The following is a 21,661-nucleotide window of genomic DNA, read 5'->3' as shown; positions in this document are numbered from 1 at the left end:
CATATTGAACAATTATTGACAGATCATTTCAAAATTTCAACACCCAATCAGAGCCCGTATAACCACTAATACCATACTGTCGGTGTGCGCATGCGCGGGGATCAATCAAATTTTAACCTCAATCGATTCGCCGCTAAAGAAGAATATCTTCAAAAATGACAAAAAATAATTCTAAATACTGCAAAATTATTTTGCAAAAACAGGTGAATTAAAAGGGGGGGGGGCTAACTTCGTCCCTAATTGTCCTAGGACAATTGTTTTTGTTTCTAAATGTGTATAAAAATTCAGTCTTTCCAAATATGAAAAAATAATTTTTCTACGGGTAACGGTTAAAAAGTTATTCTAATTGTTTATAAGTAAGCAAACAATCAACGTGTTTTTGCAAAATTATTTTACACTGTTTAAAATTACTTTTTGTCATTTTTTTTTTAATTAAGTCATTAGTATAAATGTTCTTCCATAAACTGTTAGAGGTCTTACTGTAACCTCATAATTTTCTGACTTAGTGTTGCAAAAAAAAATGAATTTGGGATAAACAAATTAAATAACTTTTAAACTATTTGACCAATTGCTTTGAAATTTAAAATATAATTTAAGCACCAAAAGTCTCAGCAATTTGTTTAATAAGAAGGTTCCAAGTTAATTTTTCCATAAGTTATGAATATTTATAAAAACTCAAAATTTATGATTTATTTTGCAATTTTATAAGCAACCAATAAGGATAGACATATTCAGCGAGCGCCATATTGAAATTTTTTAGACGGTTTATGAGTTTCTTACTCTCAAATTTGTTTAAAATGCTTAACTTTTTGGTAATAGACGAAAATAGCGAAAATTTGCCGTCTTTTGATCTTTATTTGTTTATAACTATGTATATCATCAAAATCGGCTGCAGGAAACATAAAGGTTATTAATATAGATGTCCATACTACTTAAAAAATTTGGTTTCGGCCTGGAGGGGGATGTGTCACGAGAAAAATCTTATTTCTCTGGACTAATAATATATTTTCCTAACATTATTAATATTCCCTTCTAGTTTGATCCTCAACCTGCTGTCATCGGTTTTTGATAACTTTAGATTTCGTGTACGTTGTACCCACTTATACTATTATGTACAACTTGTGTAACAAGTAGTGCTGAAAAAATCTGTTCACAATCTTTCTTAAACGCCGTCCACACTCTCGCCGAAGTCGATCGAGGTTCAACAAGTACGAGAGTGTAGACGGCCACCTTGTGTAACTTTGCCTAACTTCGTTCTACTTCCGAAATCTGTTGGTCTGGCGCGTCCGAGTCAAAGGGATCTTTGTCGGTATCGCACCGCTTGAATGTGTTCCTCGCGAAGTAGAACGAGTGTGTAGAGAGGCACTTCGGACTTCGGTCAACTTTGGGGAAGTAACTTCGCCGAGAGTGTGGAGCCCGTTTTACATTCACATTAAAGCCAGCCACTGTGATAGTCCCGGATCCCGCGTACCAAAAAAAAGTTGATTAATAACAAGCTGAAAATTTGTTAACGGTGTCCAGTCGGACAAACTTTGATGCACGGGAACTCTGGAACAGGGGAAGTTTTAATTGTGAAACAGTTTAAAAATTTGGAACGTCAGATTATGAAAACTTCCCATGTATTTTGTCGGGCAGAACATCCAATTGATTTGTTACCCCTTCATTAAACTCTCATACAAAAATCAGACACCCGTGTTGAGCTGGCCCCCCCCACTTGCAAAAATTAAAAAACAAATAGCCCTGATTTATGAGCTATTTATGAGCTCTCATATTCCGCAAACTAAAAATTTTGAGCTCGTTCCACTGAGCAGGAATTTAATACCCTAGTGGGGGGGGCTGAGTCAGCCCCCCCCACTACTTAAAAATAGGAATATTGAATCGGTTTTTGCGACAGAATTACGAGCTATTTATGAGCTCTTGAAATTATATAGTTTCGATTTTTGAGCTCATCCCCTTCACCCCCAAACAACCCTTTAATTGATTTAACTTAAGAGAAAGATGCTGAGAAAACTTAAAATATATCGTATTGCGAATATAATTCCTATAGCTTATATACTCTAAAAATAAACTATTAAATCAAGAGCATTTCGATTATTGAGCTACAACCCCTTCGCCAGAAAACCACCCTATCTTCCCGGCTTAAGAGAAAGTTGTATTTAAAATGCGTTAAACTAATTATTTGGCGACTACATATCATTTAATAATTTATAAGCTTCCAAATTACGCGCATTTAGATCAGTAAATTGCAATTTATTTTGTATAGTGCAGTCACTGAAGGTAAAAATTAACGATTACCTTCAATTTCGGTGAACCTTCATCGATTTTCACGAAAATTGGTCAGTGGTTAGAGGATACGTCAAGAAACAAAGGTGACATGGTACCACCTTGCGCCTTTACCCTGAGGGTGGATACCGCCCCTTCTCGGGGGTGAAAATTATTTTATAAAAAATAAATGCACAAATCAATAAAAGAACAAATTAAAAGCAAAATTTATTATATAAAGTTAATAAAATAAGTCAATACTTTTTAAGTTATTAAAGATCAAAGATTTTAATTATTTGTGAAAAAAATGCATGTTTTGAAAAGGTTTTTTGTAAATCACTGAAAAACTTTAAGTTTTTACAAAAAAGTTAATAGTAGTTTAATTCGTATAGCTTATATTCTAAGAATAAACTCTTAAATCACGCGTCTTTCGATTATAGAGCTACAACCCCTTCGCAAGAAAACGACCCCATATTCCCGGCTTAAGAGAGAGTTGTTCTTAAAATAATTTAAATTAATTATTTGGCGACTACATATCGTTTAATAATTTATGAGCTTGCAAAATATACGCATCTCAATTATTGAATTGCCATTTTCTTTCTATAGTGCAGTCACTGAAGGTAAAAATCAACTAGTACCTTCGATTTCGGTAAATCTCCATTCATTTTCACGAAAATTGGTGAGCGGATTTTGATACTATCAACTTTTTCTGCATCTTATTTTTCATAGGTATTTCTAAGTACTTTGACAAGTATTTAGTACCTAAGTGTTATAAAATGCATCTTTTTCCCGTTATTTAAGCTTGAACCCTTAGATTTTAACAGTCGCGGAAAAAATATACATTTAATTACCAATAACTTACTTTAAATTAACATTAAAGGGTTTTTCAAGTAAGCAATTTATTATATTTTTTATTAGCTTCAATTTTAGTGATGAAAACTTTTTTGTAAAAACTTACAGTTTTTGAGTCTTTTATGAAAAATCGCTCTAAAGCATGCATTTTCTTTCCAAAAATTAAAATATTTGATCTTTAATAACTCAAAAAGTATTGATTTATTTTAATCACATTATATAACAAATTTTGCTTACACTTTGTCCCTCTCTCGATTTGTGGGGTTATTTTTAATAAAGTAATTTTCACTCCCGAGAAGGGGTGACATATATCCCAGGCTAAAACCCCAAGTTGTTATTGTCAATTCGTGAAAATAAATGGAGATTTACCGAAATCGAAGGTACTAGTTGATTTTTACCTTCAGTGACTGCACTATAGAAAGAAAATGGCAATTCAATAATTGAGATGCGTATATTTTGCAAGCTCATAAATTATTAAACGATATGTAGTCGCCAAATAATTAATTTAAATTATTTTAAGAACAACTCTCTCTTAAGCCGGGAATATGGGGTCGTTTTCTTGCGAAGGGGTTGCAGCTCTATAATCGAAAGACGCGTGATTTAAGAGTTTATTTTTAGAATATAAGCTATACGAATTAAACTACTATTACCTTTTTTGTAAAAACTTAAAGTTTTTCAGTGATTTACAAAAAACCTTTTCAAAACATGCATTTTTTTCACAAATAATTAAAATCTTTGATCTTTAATAACTTAAAAAGTATTGACTTATTTTATTAACTTTATATAATAAATTTTGCTTTTAATTTGTTCTTTTATTGATTTGTGCATTTATTTTTTATAAAATAATTTTCACCCCCGAGAAGGGGCGGTATCCACCCTCAGGGTAAAGGCGCAAGGTGGTACCATGTCACCTTTGTTTCTTGACGTATCCTCTAACTACTGACCATTTTTCGTGAAAATCGGTGAAGGTTCACCGAAATTGAAGGTAATCGTTGATTTTTACCTTCAGTGACTGCACTATACAAAATAAATTGCAATCTACTGATCTAAATGCGCGTAATTTGGAAGCTTATAAATTATTAAATGATATGTAGTCGCCAAATAATTAGTTTAATGCATTTTAAGTACAACTTTCTCTTAAGCCGGGAAGATAGGGTGGTTTTCTTGCGAAGGGGTTGTAGCTCAATAATCGAAATGCTCTTGATTTAATAGTTTATTCTTAGAGTATATAAGCTATATGAATTATATCCGCAATACGATATATTTTAAGTTTTCTCAGCATCTTTCTCTTAAGTTAAATCAATTAAAGGGTTGTTTGGGGGTGAAGGGGATGAGCTCAAAAATCGAAACTATATAATTTCAAGAGCTCATAAATAGCTCGTAATTCTGCCGCAAAAACCGATTCAATATTCCTATTTTTAAGTAGTGGGGGGGGCTGACTCAGCCCCCCCCACTAGGGTATTAAATTCCTGCTCAGTGGAACGAGCTCAAAATTTTTAGTTTGCGGAATATGAGAGCTCATAAATAGCTCATAAATCAGGGCTATTTGTTTTTTAATTTTTGCAAGTGGGGGGGGCCAGCTCAACACGGGTAAATCAGACTGCTATTACTAACCAACATGATTCCTGTCATTTGACATGTTCTTCGTGTTCCACTCATTAAAATGCCCAGTTAGTGATAAACACCAGTCTGATTTTTGCATGAGAGTTTAATGAAATGGTAACAAATCAATTGGAAGTTCTGTCCGACAAAATACATGGGACATTTTCGTAGTCTGACGTTCCAAATTTTTAACCTGTTCCACAATTAAAACTTCCCCTGTTCCATTGTTCCCATGCATCAAAGTTTGTCCGACTAGACACCGTTAAGCTATTAAGAAATTTTCAGCTTGCTATTAATTAACTTTTTTTGGTACGCGGGATCCAGGTCTATGACCGTGCATGCAACAAAATCGTAGTGCATAATTTCACGGTTTTTGCTCTAAATTTTAAAGAACCGCTTGGATTGACATGAAATTTGGCATACGCATAGCTTACATGTCAAAGAAAAAAAGTGATATTGTGCCGATGTGTGCTTTTGCCCTGGGGGTGACTTTCACCCCGTCTTGGGGGTGAAAAAATATATGTCCAAAATAAGTCCGGAAATGGATAAACTGACTAATTTTAAGTAACTTTTGTTCTATAGAGCTTTTTCGCCAAGGCAACAGTTTTCGAGTTATTTGCGAGTGAATATGTTCATTTTTCAACAAAATAACTACATTTTTAGACCGTTTTTCGCAAATAACTCAAAAAGTAAGTATTTTGTCGAAAAAAAGTTCTTAGCAAAAATATAGCCTGTAAAAAAACAAAAAAAAAAGTTGTACGCGTTAGGTCTCTGGACCTCGTAGAACCAGAGTTATAGCCAATGAAAAATAGATTCATATTCACCAAATTTCAAATAGAATATTTCGAAGTGAAATATCCAAAAAATTAAACACTTTTTGGGGAAAACTCATTTTAACTTTTTTAAAGTGTTTAAAAAAAGCTTTATTTCTGTTTTTATAAAAAGTTTCTAGCATTAAATTTAAGCAAGTTACGCTCAAAATAAAGTTGGTCCCTTTTGTTTTGGCAAAAAAAAACATCGGAAAGATTACCCCCTAATTAGCAACTTAAATGAAATTAATCGTTACCGCTCCACAAATTATTTTACTTATCTTGTGTTTATGTGATCTGTAAGTTTCATCGATTTAAAGTGCTTATTTTTGAAAAAAATTTGCTTTTTAAGTAAAATTTTTAAAAATTTTAGTTTTGAAAAATATGCTTTTTTTCAAAATAACTTAAAAATTGTTAGAGATACCAAGAATCTCGAAAAACAAAAAAAGTCAGCATTGCTTTTCTGAATATCATGTATTTTTTTGTTTTTCTGTTAGACAAAAATTGATTAAGATTTGCTGTTTCTAAATTTACATACATTCGTGATCAGTGACTCGTTCAACCCCTTTTAACTACAGCCCTTTCAAAAATAACGACTTTGAACCGATGAAACTTACAGATCATATAAACAATACATACACGAGTCAAGAAACTTATGAAGTTTTAACGATTAAGTTCATTTGAGATACTAATTAGGGGGTGATTTTCCCGATTTTTTTACCAAAAAAAAGGACTAACTTTTTTTGAGCGTAACTTCTTTACTTTTGATGCTAGAATTTTTTTTTAAACAAATTAAAGATTTTTTTAAAAAGTTATAATGAATTTTCCCCGAATTTTGCTTCCTTTTTGGTTATTTCACGTTAAAGTGTTCCATTTTAGGTCTGGATCCCGCGTATGAAAAAAAAGTTGATTAATAGCAAGCTGAAAATTTGTTAATAGCTTAAGGGTGTCTAGTCGGATAAACTTTGATATATGGGAACACTGGAACAGGGGCAGTTTTAATGGTGGAACAGGTTAAAAATTTGGAACGGCCAGACCACGAAAACGGCACTTTTATTTTTTCTGGCAGAATAGACTTAAACCCTCCGAACAGAGATTAAATTCTCATGCAAAAATCAGACTGCTATTTATCACCTGTCATAATTCCTGTCATTTGACATATTCTACATGTTCCACTCATTAAAACGCCCATTTGGTGATAAATAGCAGTCTGATTTTTGCATGAGAGTTTAATCACACACACACACACACACACTCGTTCAACCCAACCTCTAGGAACATGTGTGTACCGCTGCTAGTCAGCGGGACCCACATGTCCGAAGATCAAACCGGTCTCGCTCCCGAAGAATATCATTCCGGAGCGGTACCTATCTGACCCCCAGGTTTTTTCCTCCACCCCTCCCCAACGTGTGACATACGAAGGGGAGGCTTTGAACTTTTACTTCGGGTGATTTGGGTAATGTAACACCCTCCGTCTTGTCATGGTTGTGGTTAGGCCACCTATCTGTAGGGGTAGCTGTTTAGCTTTTCTCCCTAATTACTTTACTGAGTTTATTTATGTTTTTCATGATTTTGGACTGAAGTCCCTAAATGGGTGTTCCGAACGGAGAGACACCAACCTGGATTGGTGTCCCTCCGCTCGGACTTTGGTGTGTGTCGGTCACTCAGCTGCCGATTTGACAATACTTGCGTATTGCTCTCCTCGTCAGCCGAGCAGCCGCAAGGTCTGGCCATCAAGCTCGTGCTTGCCGGACACGGTCTCGATGCTCAGGTACGCGCTATGGTCTCTCATTGACCTGCCTGAAAGGCCTTCAGCCTAAGTGGCTGTGTATAAAGGACCAGAGGGGTCTTTATTGCATTTCATACTTACACCTTGATTTTACCAGTACTAAATTTATTGAGCTGATGGTTTCATGTATCTTGTTTTTAGCGATCAACTTCGCTACTCCGTAGAGCAACGCAGTTTCTCGGTTTTTTTTTTTTTTTTATTTTTTTTTTATTTATTTTTTTATTTTTTTTTTATTTTTTTTTCACAACTATTTTGCATGTTCCTACGACTGTGCGACTGTCTTTAATTTCTTGAGGTCATTATTCTGGGACTTCCCTATATCCTGTTATTTGATGTTTAGGCCTTCTGTGTGTAGTACGTATGTTTTCATCATAGTCTGTCAACTCTCTCAGTTTACTGTTTGGATGGTCTCTTATGTTATTAAAAATTTCATATGCTTTTTCATCCATCATTCTAAGGATCTTTTTCTGCTTCGTGTCTTTGTTATACAGGTATCTGACTGGTACGTATTTGGGTACATTTAGGGCATCTCTTATTATGTTATTCTGGATTACCTGGATTTTCTTTCTGTTAGTTTTGCATGTTTGTCCCCATGCCGCAGATGCATATGTGAGAGTTGGTATGATTATACTATTAGCCATTCTAATTTTTGTTTTGAATCTTAATTTGCTTCTCTTCCCTATCAGCGAGGAGAGTTGACTTCTTAAGGCTTTGGCTTTGTGGACCGTTTGTTTCACGTGTTCTGTGTACGTGAGCCTTTTGTCAAGCGTAACCCCTAGGTATTTCGCTTGTCTACTCCATTCTATGTTTGTGTTTTCCATTCTTAGTTCTCTTTCTGGTCTACCATATCTGTGTTGGAACACTACAGCCTGTGTTTTCTCGGGGTTTAGTGCTATTTTCCATTGTATGCACCATTCCTGCAGTTGGTTTAGGGCTCTTTGTAGGTGATTTCTGGCTAGGTTAGGGTCTCTACTACTTGCTGCTATTGCCGTATCATCCGCATATAGGCTTAGTAGGGTTCGTGGATCTGTAGGTGTGTCTGCCGTAAAGATGGTGTACAGATAAGGAGATAGTACCGCTCCTTGAGGCACTCCCGCTTCCAATGTTCCGACTTCGGACAGGGTGGCCCCTATTCGAACTCTAAACCTTCGGTTTGTAAGGTATGACGCAAGGAGGCATGTCATCGCTTCGCTGTATCCATTCTCATGCATTTTATGCAGCAGACCTTCGTGCCATACTTTGTCAAAGGCCTTACTTACGTCGAGGAAGGCTGCTGCTGTGTACATCTTTTCATTGAACCCTTTTGTTATGTACTCCGTTAGTCTTAGTACTTGTAGCTCACATGAGTGCCTTGATCTAAAACCAAACTGCGATTCTGGGATGATTCCTAGAGCTTCTGATTCTTGTTTTAGTCTTTTAAGAATTATTCTCTCCACTATTTTGCTTATTGCTGGTAGTAAGCTTATTGGCCTGTAATTTTGTGGAAAGCTCCCATTTTTCCCCGGTTTTCCTATCATAATAACATTTGCCTCTTTCCATCTATCCGGGAAGTATCTTAGTCTTAGTATACTGTTTACAATGTTCGTGATGTAAACTATTATTTTTGTTGGCAGGTTTTTTAATGCCCTGTTTGTTATATTGTCAGGCCCTGGCGCTTTTTTTGCGTTTGCCATTTTTAGTAGTTCTTTAATTTCTTCAGGAGACGTGTGTTCTAGAGCTATTCTTCCCTTTCTTCTTCTTAACCTTCTAGCGTTGTTTTCTACTTCTATTGTGAAGTCTAGGTCTTCTTCCTGATGAAAGTTCTTTGTGCTTCCTAGTTCTAGGGTATCTTTCATGACTTCTGCCTTTTCTTTTTCTGTGTATACTATTCCATTTGCTCCGTGTAGGGCTGGTATTGGTTTTCTTTCGTTTCTTAATATTTTAGATACTTTCCAGAACCCGGATTTATTCGGATCTAGTTCTTGGATATATTTGTCCCAGTTTTCATTTCTATGTTCTTCCAGTTGTTTTTTGACTTCTCTGTCCAATTCATTTGCAATTCTTTTGTCTTCCTGATCCCTTGTTCTGTAGGCTCTTCTCCTTCTTTTATTCTTTTCTCTGATTAATTCTTTTAGTTCTTCTGATATATCTTTGAACCTACCTCTTTTAATTGTTGTTGTTTCTTCTTTAGTGCTGACTTTAATAGCATTCTGTATTGTCTGTTCTAACTTAATCACGCTTTCATCTAAATCCGTTATATTATTGATGTTCGGAATATCGCCGATGTTCTCACTGATGACTCTTTTAAAGTTAGGCCACTTTGTCCTTTTTTTCTTGTAAGGTTGTGTGTGATTAAGTTCTATTACACCTAGGGTCAGGATAATTGGATTGTGACTACTATTGCCCTCGTTTACTGATGTTATTTCATATTGTTGTCCAATATTATGTAGAATTGCTATGTCCAAGTGTGTTGGTATTTCTGCTTGGAAATGTGTTGGTTCAACTGGTCCGATTGCATATGTATTTTCTTTCTTCTCAAGATAGCCACAAAGTTGTTTTCCATTTCGGTTCGTTCTTCTGTCAAACCAGTTGGGCGATCTCGCGTTTAGGTCACCTATGATGACTGTTGGCTCGTCTGAATCCAATATTAGGTTTAGATCTTCCTCGAAGATCGGGTCCTGCGGTCTGACGTACACTGAGGCTATTTTCAGCGTTTCGTCAGTAGCACAGATCCGAACTATTGTTGCTTCTAGGGTGACCAGACCATCCGGTGTCGGGATATGTTGATGTTTTATTCCTTTTTTTACCATGATGGCCGTGCCACCCGAGCGAGATCTATGGTCTTTTCTATAGATGTCATAGCCCGGGAATTTGGTTTTCACTTTTTCAGTGAGTTTTGTTTCCTGCAGTGCCATGACATCTATATTGATAAACTCATCTAGTATGTTCAGTTTCTGCCGTAAACCTCCAGAGTTCCATGACCCAACTCGAAGATCCCGAAACTGTTCTGACATTATACGGTTTTTGGTAGCCCCAGTGCATGTAATAGTTGTGTCATTTGTTCACACATACCTGTGAACATTTTCATTTGTTGTTGCACTGCTGTTAATATCTCATTATTCTCTGCCAGAGCGTCTTTTTTGCCTTGTGTGGCTGCTGCATAACTTATGTTAGGTGTTGCTATTTGCATGTTGTGTGTGCTTATGTTTCTGGGTACTAGTTGTGTATTTACCCTTTTTTTTGGCGCTTTTTTGCAGCCCCTGTAGCTGGCTGTGTGAGCCTCACCACAGTTTGCGCATTTGGCTGGTGTGTCTCTTTCCTTATTGCAATTTCTAGTGGCATGATTTTCACCACATTTCACGCATCTGCACGCTCTGGAGCCGTGGAAGAAGTTTTGGCAGTTGTAGCACTGCAACACATCTTTTTTATTTTTTATTTCTTCTTCTACTTCAACTTTCATATGGCATAAGTTTGTTATATTTTTAACTTTTTCTGTGTCGCTCTCATAATGTGTCAGCATATAAAGGGGCAATTCTCTGCCATCTTTTTTGGATATCATTCTATGTAGGTCTACTATTTCTATTTTCAGGTTGACTATTTCATCTCCTAGTTCGTCTACGTTAGTATATTTCGTTAGTCCGCGTATGACTGTTCTTTTTGTTTTATCTATATCCTCATCTAGGGGATATGCGACGTATTCAATTTGGTTGCCTTTATTTTCTAGTATTTTCAACATGCCATGATAATCCTCTCTATTTCTAGTTTGAATTATAATACTTCTGCCTGACTTTGCAAATTTATTTTCTGTTATTATGCCTTGTTTGGCACTTGTATTCAGTATATCCTGGCCAGCCTCTATTGTTTTCAGTATTATTGGTGGCGGTTTTCTGTTGTTTTTGTTTTGGGTAGTTTCCACAGTCTTGCTGGTCGAGGCTGTGGCCGCTTTTCCTTCTTGTTTTGCTTTATCAGGTGTTTTTTCATTGTTTTGGTCTTTGTTGGTTTTTGTCTCATTTTCTGAGTTGGATTTTACCTGTTTGGCTGGATTTTCTTTTTCAGCTTTCTCCTTATTTTTTCTTTTGTTTCCTTTTTTTCGGTTTACTTCCGTGAAACCTTCTTTTTCTTCATCGGCGTCCTCGTCCATTTGGGTGTTTTTTCCCGTCTGTGGTTCTTTTTCTTTTGCTTGTTCAGCTTTCCTTATGTCTCTTGCTCTTATGTTGTCGTCCATTTCTTGTTCTTTTCTCTTTTCAACTATGCGTCTCTGCTTTTCAGCTGAGCTTATGTTGTCTTCATTTTGTTTTGCTTTTTTGGGAGGCTTTATTATTTCTATTACCTCTCGTTTTTTCCTTTTGGATAGGATTGACTTTTGGTATGACTTGTTTTTGTATACCGTTGTCTCTGTTTCTGATTCTTCATGTTTTTCATTTTCTGTCTGTTCCCAGGTCATTGGACTTTCGTCTATTTTTGTTATTGTGACAGTCCGTTTGTTTGTCATTTCTTGGACGGTTTTGGTCAATTTCATGATTTGATCCATCATCCTTCTTGCTTCGTCGTCTTTTGTTCTAATTATTGATCTTAATTCGGCGATTAGATCTTTGAATTCTTGTTGTTCTCGTTTATTTTCTCTGTCTCTTTCTTCGAGTATTTCCTTGAATTCTTGTTGTACTCGCTTATTTTCTTTATCTCTCTGTTCGAGTTGTTTCATCAGTTGTTGTATCGTGTTTGCCAGGTCACTTTGATTTCTCTCTGTGTCTGGGCTATTACACGGTCTTTTGGTGGGCTTCTTGCCTTCGAATCGTTGGCTGTCGTAGTCAGCTTCTAGTTGTGGGTCATTTGTGAACTCAAGTGAGTTTGTTGTTCCCTGAGGGGGAATGTTACTATCTGTTGAATCATAACTACTTGGTTTTCCTGAAGGGACCCGGGGTTATTATTGCAATTTTTGATGCTTGATTCATCTGGCTGAGGGCCTTCTGAATCTTTTATTTCTTCATCATGAGAGAAGACTGCTTTTATCTCTTCCATAACGATATCATCTGTCAAGGATTGGGGTGGACTAGGGGGAGGGACTGGAGTAGTGCCCATATCAGACACTGACTCTGTCTCTGGGAATAATTCAATGAAATCGTGAGCTGGATGCTCGGTGGACATAGGATTGTCCGACGACATTTTACAGTTATCTATTTATAAGAATCTGTTTTTTGCGCTTGGCTAGACCGCTGTCCAACCAAGTTCTGGGTGCCGTCCCAGGAACCTACGCGGATGTGTCACTGCCTAATTTGCTATAGGTAGGGTTCCACTTGCTATTTCTCAGATAACTGGCCCAGGTTGCCGTGTCTGCACGAAGTGAATTCTAAAATTCCACCCCTTGCAGTGTCATCCCTGCGGAGGCACAGTTATCTCCCGACGGGCACAAGGCCCGCTCGTTTCTTCGCTTTCTATATTCTGGAGTGTAACCCCCTTGAAAATTCAGTAAAATGAAATTTCCACGGCTAGTTACATCCAGTGAATATAGCTTTTGCCTCTATATTAGTTTTCCAATTGAAAATAATGTCTTGCTTACTTTGGTCTCACTCACAGTTTGGTGTTTCGCTACGGTCTGAGAGTTTAATCTCTGTTCGGAGAGTTTAAATCTGTTCTGTCGGACAAAATACATGTGCCGTTTTCGTGGTCTGACCGTTCCAAATTTTTAACCTGTTCCACAATTAAAACTTCCCCTGTTCCAGTGTTCCCATATATCGAAGTTTGTTCGACTAGACACCCTTAAGCTATTAACAAATTTTCAGCTTGTTATTAATCAACTTTTTTTTCATACGAGGGATCCAGACCTATTTGGAATTTGACGAATATGAACCTATTTTTAATTAGCTATAACTCTGCTTCTACTTGATATAGAGACGTGATATATTATATACACCATTTTTTTAAATTTTTTACAGGCTATATTTTTTCCAAGAATTTTTTTTGACAAAATACTTACTATTTGAGTTATTTGCGAAAAATCGTCTAAAAGCGTGGTTATTTTGTTGAAAAAATGAACACATTCACTGGCAAATAACTCGAAAAGTATTGACTTAGTGAAAAAACTCTATAGAACAAAAGATACTTAAAATTAGTCAGTTTATCCATTTCCGGACTTACTTTAGACGAATATTGTTTTACCACCAAGAGGGGGTGAAAACCACCCCGGGGCAAAAGCACATATCGGCACAATATTACTTTTTTCTTTGACTTATTAGTTATGTGTTTGCCAAATTTCATGTCAATCCAAGCGGTTCTTTAAAATTTAGAGGTTTTGCAATATTTTACCGTTAAAGAACGTACTATCGTTACAATTTTACTACAGAGAGACTGGCCTGTCTGCTGCAGTAGCGCAGAATAGGGCTTTTCATCGATTGTCATTTGTTTCGAGCTACTGTCATATATTGTATAATCTGTGTATAATATTAATATACACGGATTATACGATATATGACAGAAGCTCGAAACAAATGACTGTGAATGAAAAGCCCTATTGATATCGTCAATTCGAGAAACTCAGATATTGTAAAAAATGTACAACTAAAAATATCAATCGACGTTTTCGAGCGTTTTTTGCACACGACCCCATTTGTTTATTATTGTATTTATTATCGTAAATAAGGACAGTAATGTATCTATTAATTTTAATACGTTTTAGTTTTGTAACATAAAAGTAAAATATATGTTATTTTAATTCTACAGTTATTTTTTTTTTGTTTTAGTGATTATGGAGTAGTCAAAAAATGTTTTGCCGAAGCCTTGACACAGAACTGCCCAGCCGATGGTGGCTTCAAAAAACTTAACGAAGACTTCTTTAGTTACGCTAGTAAACCCTGCTCAGGCTGTGCTTTCTACATCAACTCATTGTTACTGACTGTTTCAATACTCGCGTCGTACATCTTTAGTCGTAAATAACTTGAGTTTTTTAATTAGAAACTCTGCTATCCAATTTTGTTGTTGATCTATGGTACGAAAACTACATAAACATAATAATTTCTAATGGTCTTTTTAACGGAGTTTAGTAATTGTGACGTTTGATAATCTGCTACAAATATTGTAAATTGAATAATGTTCATAATAAATGTCTCCGTGGCAAATATTTGCTACCAAATCAATTGCAAAATATATCCCAAATTCAATTTCTTTTAGCACATTCCAGTAGCCTTTATTTAATATAATATCTAGAACATGTTTATAAGAACCAAAAAGTCTTTGTAACAAATTCATTTGCCGTTTTTTCAGATTCACCAGAATATGTAAAACTAAAGAGTGCAAATAGTAATTCTATAATTCTTCTAATAATACGGAGATATTGAATAATGTTAAAACGCTTGGAATACGCTGAAAATAAAACGAAAATATGGAATCTCTAATAAAAAATATGAAGCATTGTTATGTTATAAATAGTAAACAAACCGGCAAATTTACAGGAACGCAGGTATATATAAAGGCACGTATCCACTATGTTGGCGCTCCGCGTTCCATGCAACTGCTCTAATCGATAGGGCATGCGCTGCTCTACATATAAACCGCCACCCTTTTAACCCACTCTCCAGTTTCTTCCAATTTAACATTGCGATTGAACTGTCTTGATTAAAATGTAAAATTAAACAATAATAGTAGATCTATCAATAAAACACTGAAAACGTTTGTTTTCTATACTTCCACAAAATTTATTACAACTATGTGACTAAAGCTGTAATCATAATCATTCTTTTAATGAACAGTTTCAAATTCTGCATATTCAAAGTAAAAACCTTAAGCTATCTTTATTAGAATCTATGGAAATTAATAAATTGAAAAATACAGATATAATTCTGAATGGCCAACTCGAGACAAACAGCTCCCCACTCCTCAACTTCTTCAGTTAAAGACTTTAAAAAGACAAACCCATAGTAATCTAAATCACTTGAGGAAGGCACTCTGCCGAAACAGCTGTAGTCACATAGTTGTAATAAATTTTGTGGAAGTATAGAAAACAGACGTTTTCAGTGTTTTATTGTTAGATAAAATGAACTTCCATCAAGTAACTGTCGAATCCATCAATAATAGTAGAATTCCATGGCAGTCTTGATTTACTCAATCACCAAATAAAAAATATGCCCCTCATTTTATAAAATTTAACTCCGTGCCTTTATATGCCAGTGCGTCTGTTTAGAAATTAGTCTAATGTTTCATCTTTCATATTATAATGATAAGTTCATATACTAATAATTAAACCATTAAATTATATAAAATTAGGGCTCGAAAAACTAAACTAACTCAACCAACTGAAAGTTTAAACGTAAACTGAAAGTTCGGCTTTTGTTAACATTTACATAATACTCACATATACAGATTCGGAAAAATTTCGATGAGATATTTCGGCTACCTAATAGCGCTATATCGTTTTAAGTAGGTGTTTCTGACTTAGTAGCATGTAAAGTCAATACCTTCTTTAAATTCTTACCGATGCTGTATTTCTGCATTGTTGCGCTCTATACTTCTTATTCTTTGTATTCATTTAACTCTCCACCTCAGAAGTCCATAACTGTATTAGAAAAATATCTGCCTTGTTAGTCACAATAAGGATACCTAATATAAAAAAGTTGTCTTTTTGCTTTAAAATCGTGTGTCAGATCTAACGTATCTAAATATTTGATTGTTAAATGATCTACACCAATAAAAAAATATGTAATTTTCTTGTATTATATTAATTAATATTAACTGTATATGTATATAATATATTTCATGAAGCTTAATTCGATTTAATTACATATTTTATTTATTAAGTAAAAGTATGTATATTTCATTAATCCCACTGTAAATTTTGCTAACAAGGCTAAATTTTGCATGGGTGTTAGATATTGTAAATATCAAATAACAATTATATTTTGCAATGTCTGTTGACACATAATTCTATTGTTGTAAATAAAGTATATTTGGATTATTTATCAATTTAGGTGCATATATTTGTAATTGATTTGTGAGCATTTATTTTTAATTACAAAGGATTTATTATTAATAACCCAAATCACGCATATTTATGTAAATTATTGTTAAGACAACACAGAACATACCGTTTAATACAAAACGTAAAAATTTATGTGATTTAGCACTCTGGTGTAATTTTGGTTCCAACATAGTCGGGTGCAATCATCGGAGAAGCCACTCTTGATTAGCTTTTACTATTTTTTGTGATAACGGCAGCAGATTTTTTTTATAAAAAGAACTAGTCAAACATATTTCATTCATTTTTGACAGATCATAAAAATTATTAATTTAACATTTAGAAGGTAATTTCAATAGCAACGTGTTTCATCCATTAGATGATATGTGACCTTCTGCACTGTTACAAATAACACACATGAAAACAGTATATGAGAGATAGATAATTTTTGAGTATATAGTTGGATAGTCTCCTTATACTAGTCAAAAAAGTGCCTGTTTCAGATCTTGGTTTCTTTGTACCATCTGGGACCCATCTTTTTTTAACTGTGTTATGAAGTGTTGTGATTTTTCTTTGAAGTTGAAGTTTTATTTAAGCTGTCCACTCACAGTACACAGTACTGCGTTATCGTTCGACAAGATCGTCGATGATATCAATTTTTGCAATACTGCAGTAGACAGGCCAGTCTAATTGGCAGGTCTGCGGTCAAATTGTACGATTTCGTTGGATGCACGGTCACACACGATCAAAATGTTTACCAATTAGTCGAATTCGACAAAGTGGCCAACTTTATAGTTAATCAAGCACAAGTTCGGGAGAGACTTGTTTTAAAAACAGTCTGCTGAAAATAGGTTTTTTTGTTAAATATATTAATACTCAATATGGAAAATTATAATGATAAATAAATTGCCTTTTATTTTTTAAGCATTTTATACTATTCGTCCAAAGGTAATAATTAATAGAATAAGAAAACAGATTTTATAGTTTATTGTTAAAACAACGAATTGAAAAATAGAAGAATCGGAATTCCACATTTAAAATATGGAACTAATTCCATGTGTCGGCTCGATGTAGAAGTAGATTGATGAACTAAATCTAGTGGACGCTGGATTCGAACCACAAGTCAGCTAGATAATTTTCAAAACATATTAGGTATATATAAAATCCAAAGTTATAGGCTTTCAAATGAGTAGTACGGTGAGAGATACGGTTTCACGGCTCGATGAAACTCGTATAAGTAATTCCTGCGGATGCAAAAAATTACCAATATAAAATACCAACCGAACATCCCTGAAAGAAGATAATTAGAAATAAATAAAATCCTCATATAAAGCAAAATATACATAATGTGAGATATAAACTGTTATATGAGTGATGTGAAATTAACAAGAAACATAGAGCTGAATGAAAGGACACACGCAGGAGAAAATAGCTAGATAAAAGTCGAAATTATGTGATACAATAATAGGAGAAACATTGCCTTTAAAAATACTAAGTATTAATAACTTTTATAAACTTTTTCTGGCACTATTAATAACACTTAGCCATTGTAACTCGTTTTGGAAGACATTTTCGATGTGCCAATAATTAACAATTTGTCAAATAATGTGCCTCTCATGTCCATAAACTGTGATAACTAAAAATATATATTTTACTTAATAGTATTTATTGTAATGATAATTAACATGTTCTGTGTTGTTTAAACATTAATCTTCTCTTCTAAATACTATCAAATAATATGTATAGATTATGATTCTCTTGATTTATTGGACTTTTATTGCGCGAGTAAGTAGTATTGAAAGATGAGCAAATTTCTTAAATATTACATAGTAGAAATCCGATCACCCAAATCTGAAGTGATTGCTGTTCAATATAAAGTAATACTTATTTCAAAGTACTTAATCAAAATATCCAAATTAAATTACTTTCAATTTCCAAAATACCTCTGACCACTAGACTATATTTTTGTTAATTAGTATATTTCGGCAAGTAATACCGAAATATATTAGAAACAATTAGATATTGTTTGTGTAGTAAGCAAGTCTCTCAATGAGCTTACTTCTTTTTCCCTTTTGTGGACGTCCGTGAAATTTGGGCCTCCTTTTTAATTGCGTACAATTATGGGCTTCAACGTAATTATTAATACCATCAACAATTCTTCCTAATGATTGATGAGATAATACGGCGTTCCCGGCCACTGTTAATCAAACAGTACGAATCTATAGAATTTCAGCTGCTTCAACAGCCGACTGCGCTTGAGCTTGTCACGTGATGAAAATGTATATAACACACACCTTAATGGCGCTTGGCACACTTCTTTGACTACAACCCCCACCACACTCACGAGTAGTAGTGATTACGCAGATAAAAACTGAACTTGGGTTGCTTTGAAAAGGTTTTTATTATTTTATCTTTAGTTTTGTCCATGATGGCAGGTGTAATTTTTCCCGTCAATTCATCAAAGCTCTTCAAATATATTCTTATGTAATTGACAAACATGTATGCAAATCTTTGTTTAAAAATACTCGGGAAATCCGGGATCTTTAATACACTGACAAGGATCTGGACGTATTGCCTTTTAAGAATCTTGAAAGCACGGATTCTCCAGTCGCCATTAATCGAATTTCTCCCAATCTCTATTGGCTTTGTTCATTTGTACCTTCAGTAGTTCTTCTAACTTACGTCCTCGGTTATATTGGTGTTTAGAAATACAAGTTTTTTCTATTATAATCTTTATAGCCACCATAGGGCGATTACCATAATCTTGCAAATTACACTTAAATTATCAGTAGTAATTGCACAAGAGCTCTAAAATTATTGAATTTTTCCCGAGTGTCACTTTGGCAGTTTTAATTGCACGAGCCGAAGGCGAGTAAAATTATGTCAAAGTGTCACGAGGGCAAAAATTCTATATTAATTTTAGAGTTCGAGTGCAATTTGTTGCGATTATTTCATGAATAAAACTGTTCAAAACCAAAATTTCATTGTAATTTATATATGTAAGTACCAATTAGTGAAATTAAACACACAGTTGTTATAAATATGTATTTGACGGTTGAAAGTCATCACTTTTATAATTTTTAAAACAGTTGTCATTAATGTCACTGAATGTATTTTTTCGTAGCAACGAAGGGCATCTGACGTAATATGCTTAACGACGGGAGATTATCAAAAATTATCACCTTAATTTGCATGTCTGTAGCTTTCTATTGGTCAGAATCTCCTATGAATGAAATAATCACAATAATATTTCTTAGTCTCGATCTAGTCACGATTACCTTAGTGTTTAGGATTATTTTATTTTGGTTAATATTGAATAATTACAAAGATAGTTATATAACAAATGTCCCATTATCGGTAGGGTTTGTTGTATAAGTAACTATTTGAATTGTGTATTATTTAATATATAACACTGTATTCGGGCAAGATTTCAGATGTATCAAAACATGATTTTAGTTAAATGTTGATGATGTGAGCACATATTATTTATGTAGGGAAGGTAATAAGTCTACTATACTACTCACAAGTTTATTCGATTTTATTTATTTAAAGTGTAAAAGTAAAAGTTGGGCGATCGGTTTCGATGTTTAAAATATACATCATCATCAGGCCCTTAAGAAGCTAAGATATCAGTACATAGAATTAGCAAATTAGCCCTTTCCCTCTAGACATTTTTTATATTAAAGGATTTTTGTGATACCAAATTGTGTGTACAATTTTTTAGTTGTCTCGTTGGTCTCATTAACAAAAATTCTTTAATATAAAAAATGTCTAGAGGGAGGGGGCTAATTTGCTAATTCTATGTACTGATATCTTAGCTTCTTAAGGGCCTGATGATGATGTATATTTTAAACATCGAAACCGGTCGCCCAACTTTTACTTTTACACTTTAAATAAATAAAATCGAATAAGCTTGTGAGTAGTAGACTTATTGCCCACCTTACATAAATGATTTTAGTTATTGGAAAAAAATATTCTGTTTTTAGGAACATCCGGAATTATTCCCTTACGCACAGGATTCATAATCTCCAGTTCTTATAATATAGCACTGGCCGTGCGAGTGGAAATAAAATATAGATTATGTATTTAATTTTTTATTGGGAAATGCCATACCCTCTTACTCATGTGGTAGAGTATGAATTGTATCTCTATATACTATATATTATTAGTAATTATATATTAATGTAAAGCACCAAAACACACCAAGTTAGACATTGAGCCCAGTTTTAAAAACCTAATCAGCAAATTATATTTAAATATTTTTCTCGCATTAATCCCCTTCCAATTATTGCCAAATTTTACGTAGATTTTAGTACTTCACCAAATTAAAAGATATTCCTGTTTTTAGTAACAATTAAGATCTCAGGGATTTTTTACTAAATAAACAGATATTATGTAGTTTACATAAACATATTCATAGTTTAGGATATGTGAGTATTGAATGTTATTTTTATATTTTACCCCAATTTTAAATGAAATGAATTTTAGCTTTTATTTTTACAAAAAATATTTATGAATTATTGACTCCATAACCTAAAAATATGTTACAAGAAATGTATAAATTTAATTTGTTTTATAATGTTATTCAATAATATTTTTGGTTTTATAATGTTCTTCAATAATATTATTATAATGTACTTACTTAAATTCATTTAAACTTGGTAGCCAGCATAACTTAAGATAGTAATATAAGTACTTTATGTTACCTACCCGTTTAAAATGCACGTAACTTTTTTTTTATTTAACTACGGGTATTACAATTATTTAAAATTTTCGTATCAAGATCAACAAGTATAAAAAAAGATCAAATATAATGATGTAGTAGTGCTACTTCTGCTGCCTTTTATAAGCTAGAAAACAAGAATTGGTTATAGTGGTATCTTCCCTTATAAGAGAGCAAAATTTAGAATTCATTATGTATTTTTATATAAGGGTACTGAATTGTATATATTTTTGTTATTTCACATATTACATTCGTGTCTATGTATGTATACGAATATTAATAAAGTATGTATGCCCGTATTATTATTGTGTTTAATTATTTTTTTAAATTTTGTAAATAATGTTTGTTCAAGATTTGAAATACGAAGAATTGCTTATTTGCACATTCCTGTAAGGAGTAGTAGAGTAATACCTGGGGGAGGCACTTAGGCATGTGTGCCTCCATGTCGGTAAAGGTGATTGATATATTGATATTGATAATATGATCAAAGATGGCAACTTATGAACGCTTTAACCAAAAAACACTGCGGAGTCAAGACTTAACAACTAACAAAACGAATTACTCATAAGAATAAATTTCAGATATCGAGAAATATTTGGACCAATAATACACTGTGCGTCAGAGAAACCGGCCACCCACAAATTGGGTCATTTTTGATGTTTCGAATTTCCTAAACCTGTTGTCCGATTTAAGTGATTTTT

At 34.0% G+C, this 21,661-nt stretch overlaps 1 protein-coding gene across 1 annotated transcript in view; it reads left to right on the top strand.

The window, feature by feature from the left end:
- The window catches only part of LOC114327500 (uncharacterized), a 181,779-nt gene extending 160,520 nt beyond the window's left edge, over nt 1-21,259 (top strand). Inside the window, exon 4 of the mRNA XM_028276142.2 lies at nt 14,031-21,259. Within this exon, the coding sequence (XP_028131943.1) occupies nt 14,031-14,223 (193 nt within the window). The 3' untranslated portion in view covers nt 14,224-21,259. The remainder of the gene's footprint in view (nt 1-14,030) is intronic.
- Nucleotides 21,260-21,661: the final 402 nt, after the last annotated feature.

Source organism: Diabrotica virgifera, chromosome 2 (assembly GCF_917563875.1).
Source record: "Diabrotica virgifera virgifera chromosome 2, PGI_DIABVI_V3a".
In the NCBI taxonomy this organism is placed as follows: domain Eukaryota; kingdom Metazoa; phylum Arthropoda; class Insecta; order Coleoptera; family Chrysomelidae; genus Diabrotica; species Diabrotica virgifera.
This window is presented reverse-complemented; position numbering and strand designations above follow the sequence as displayed.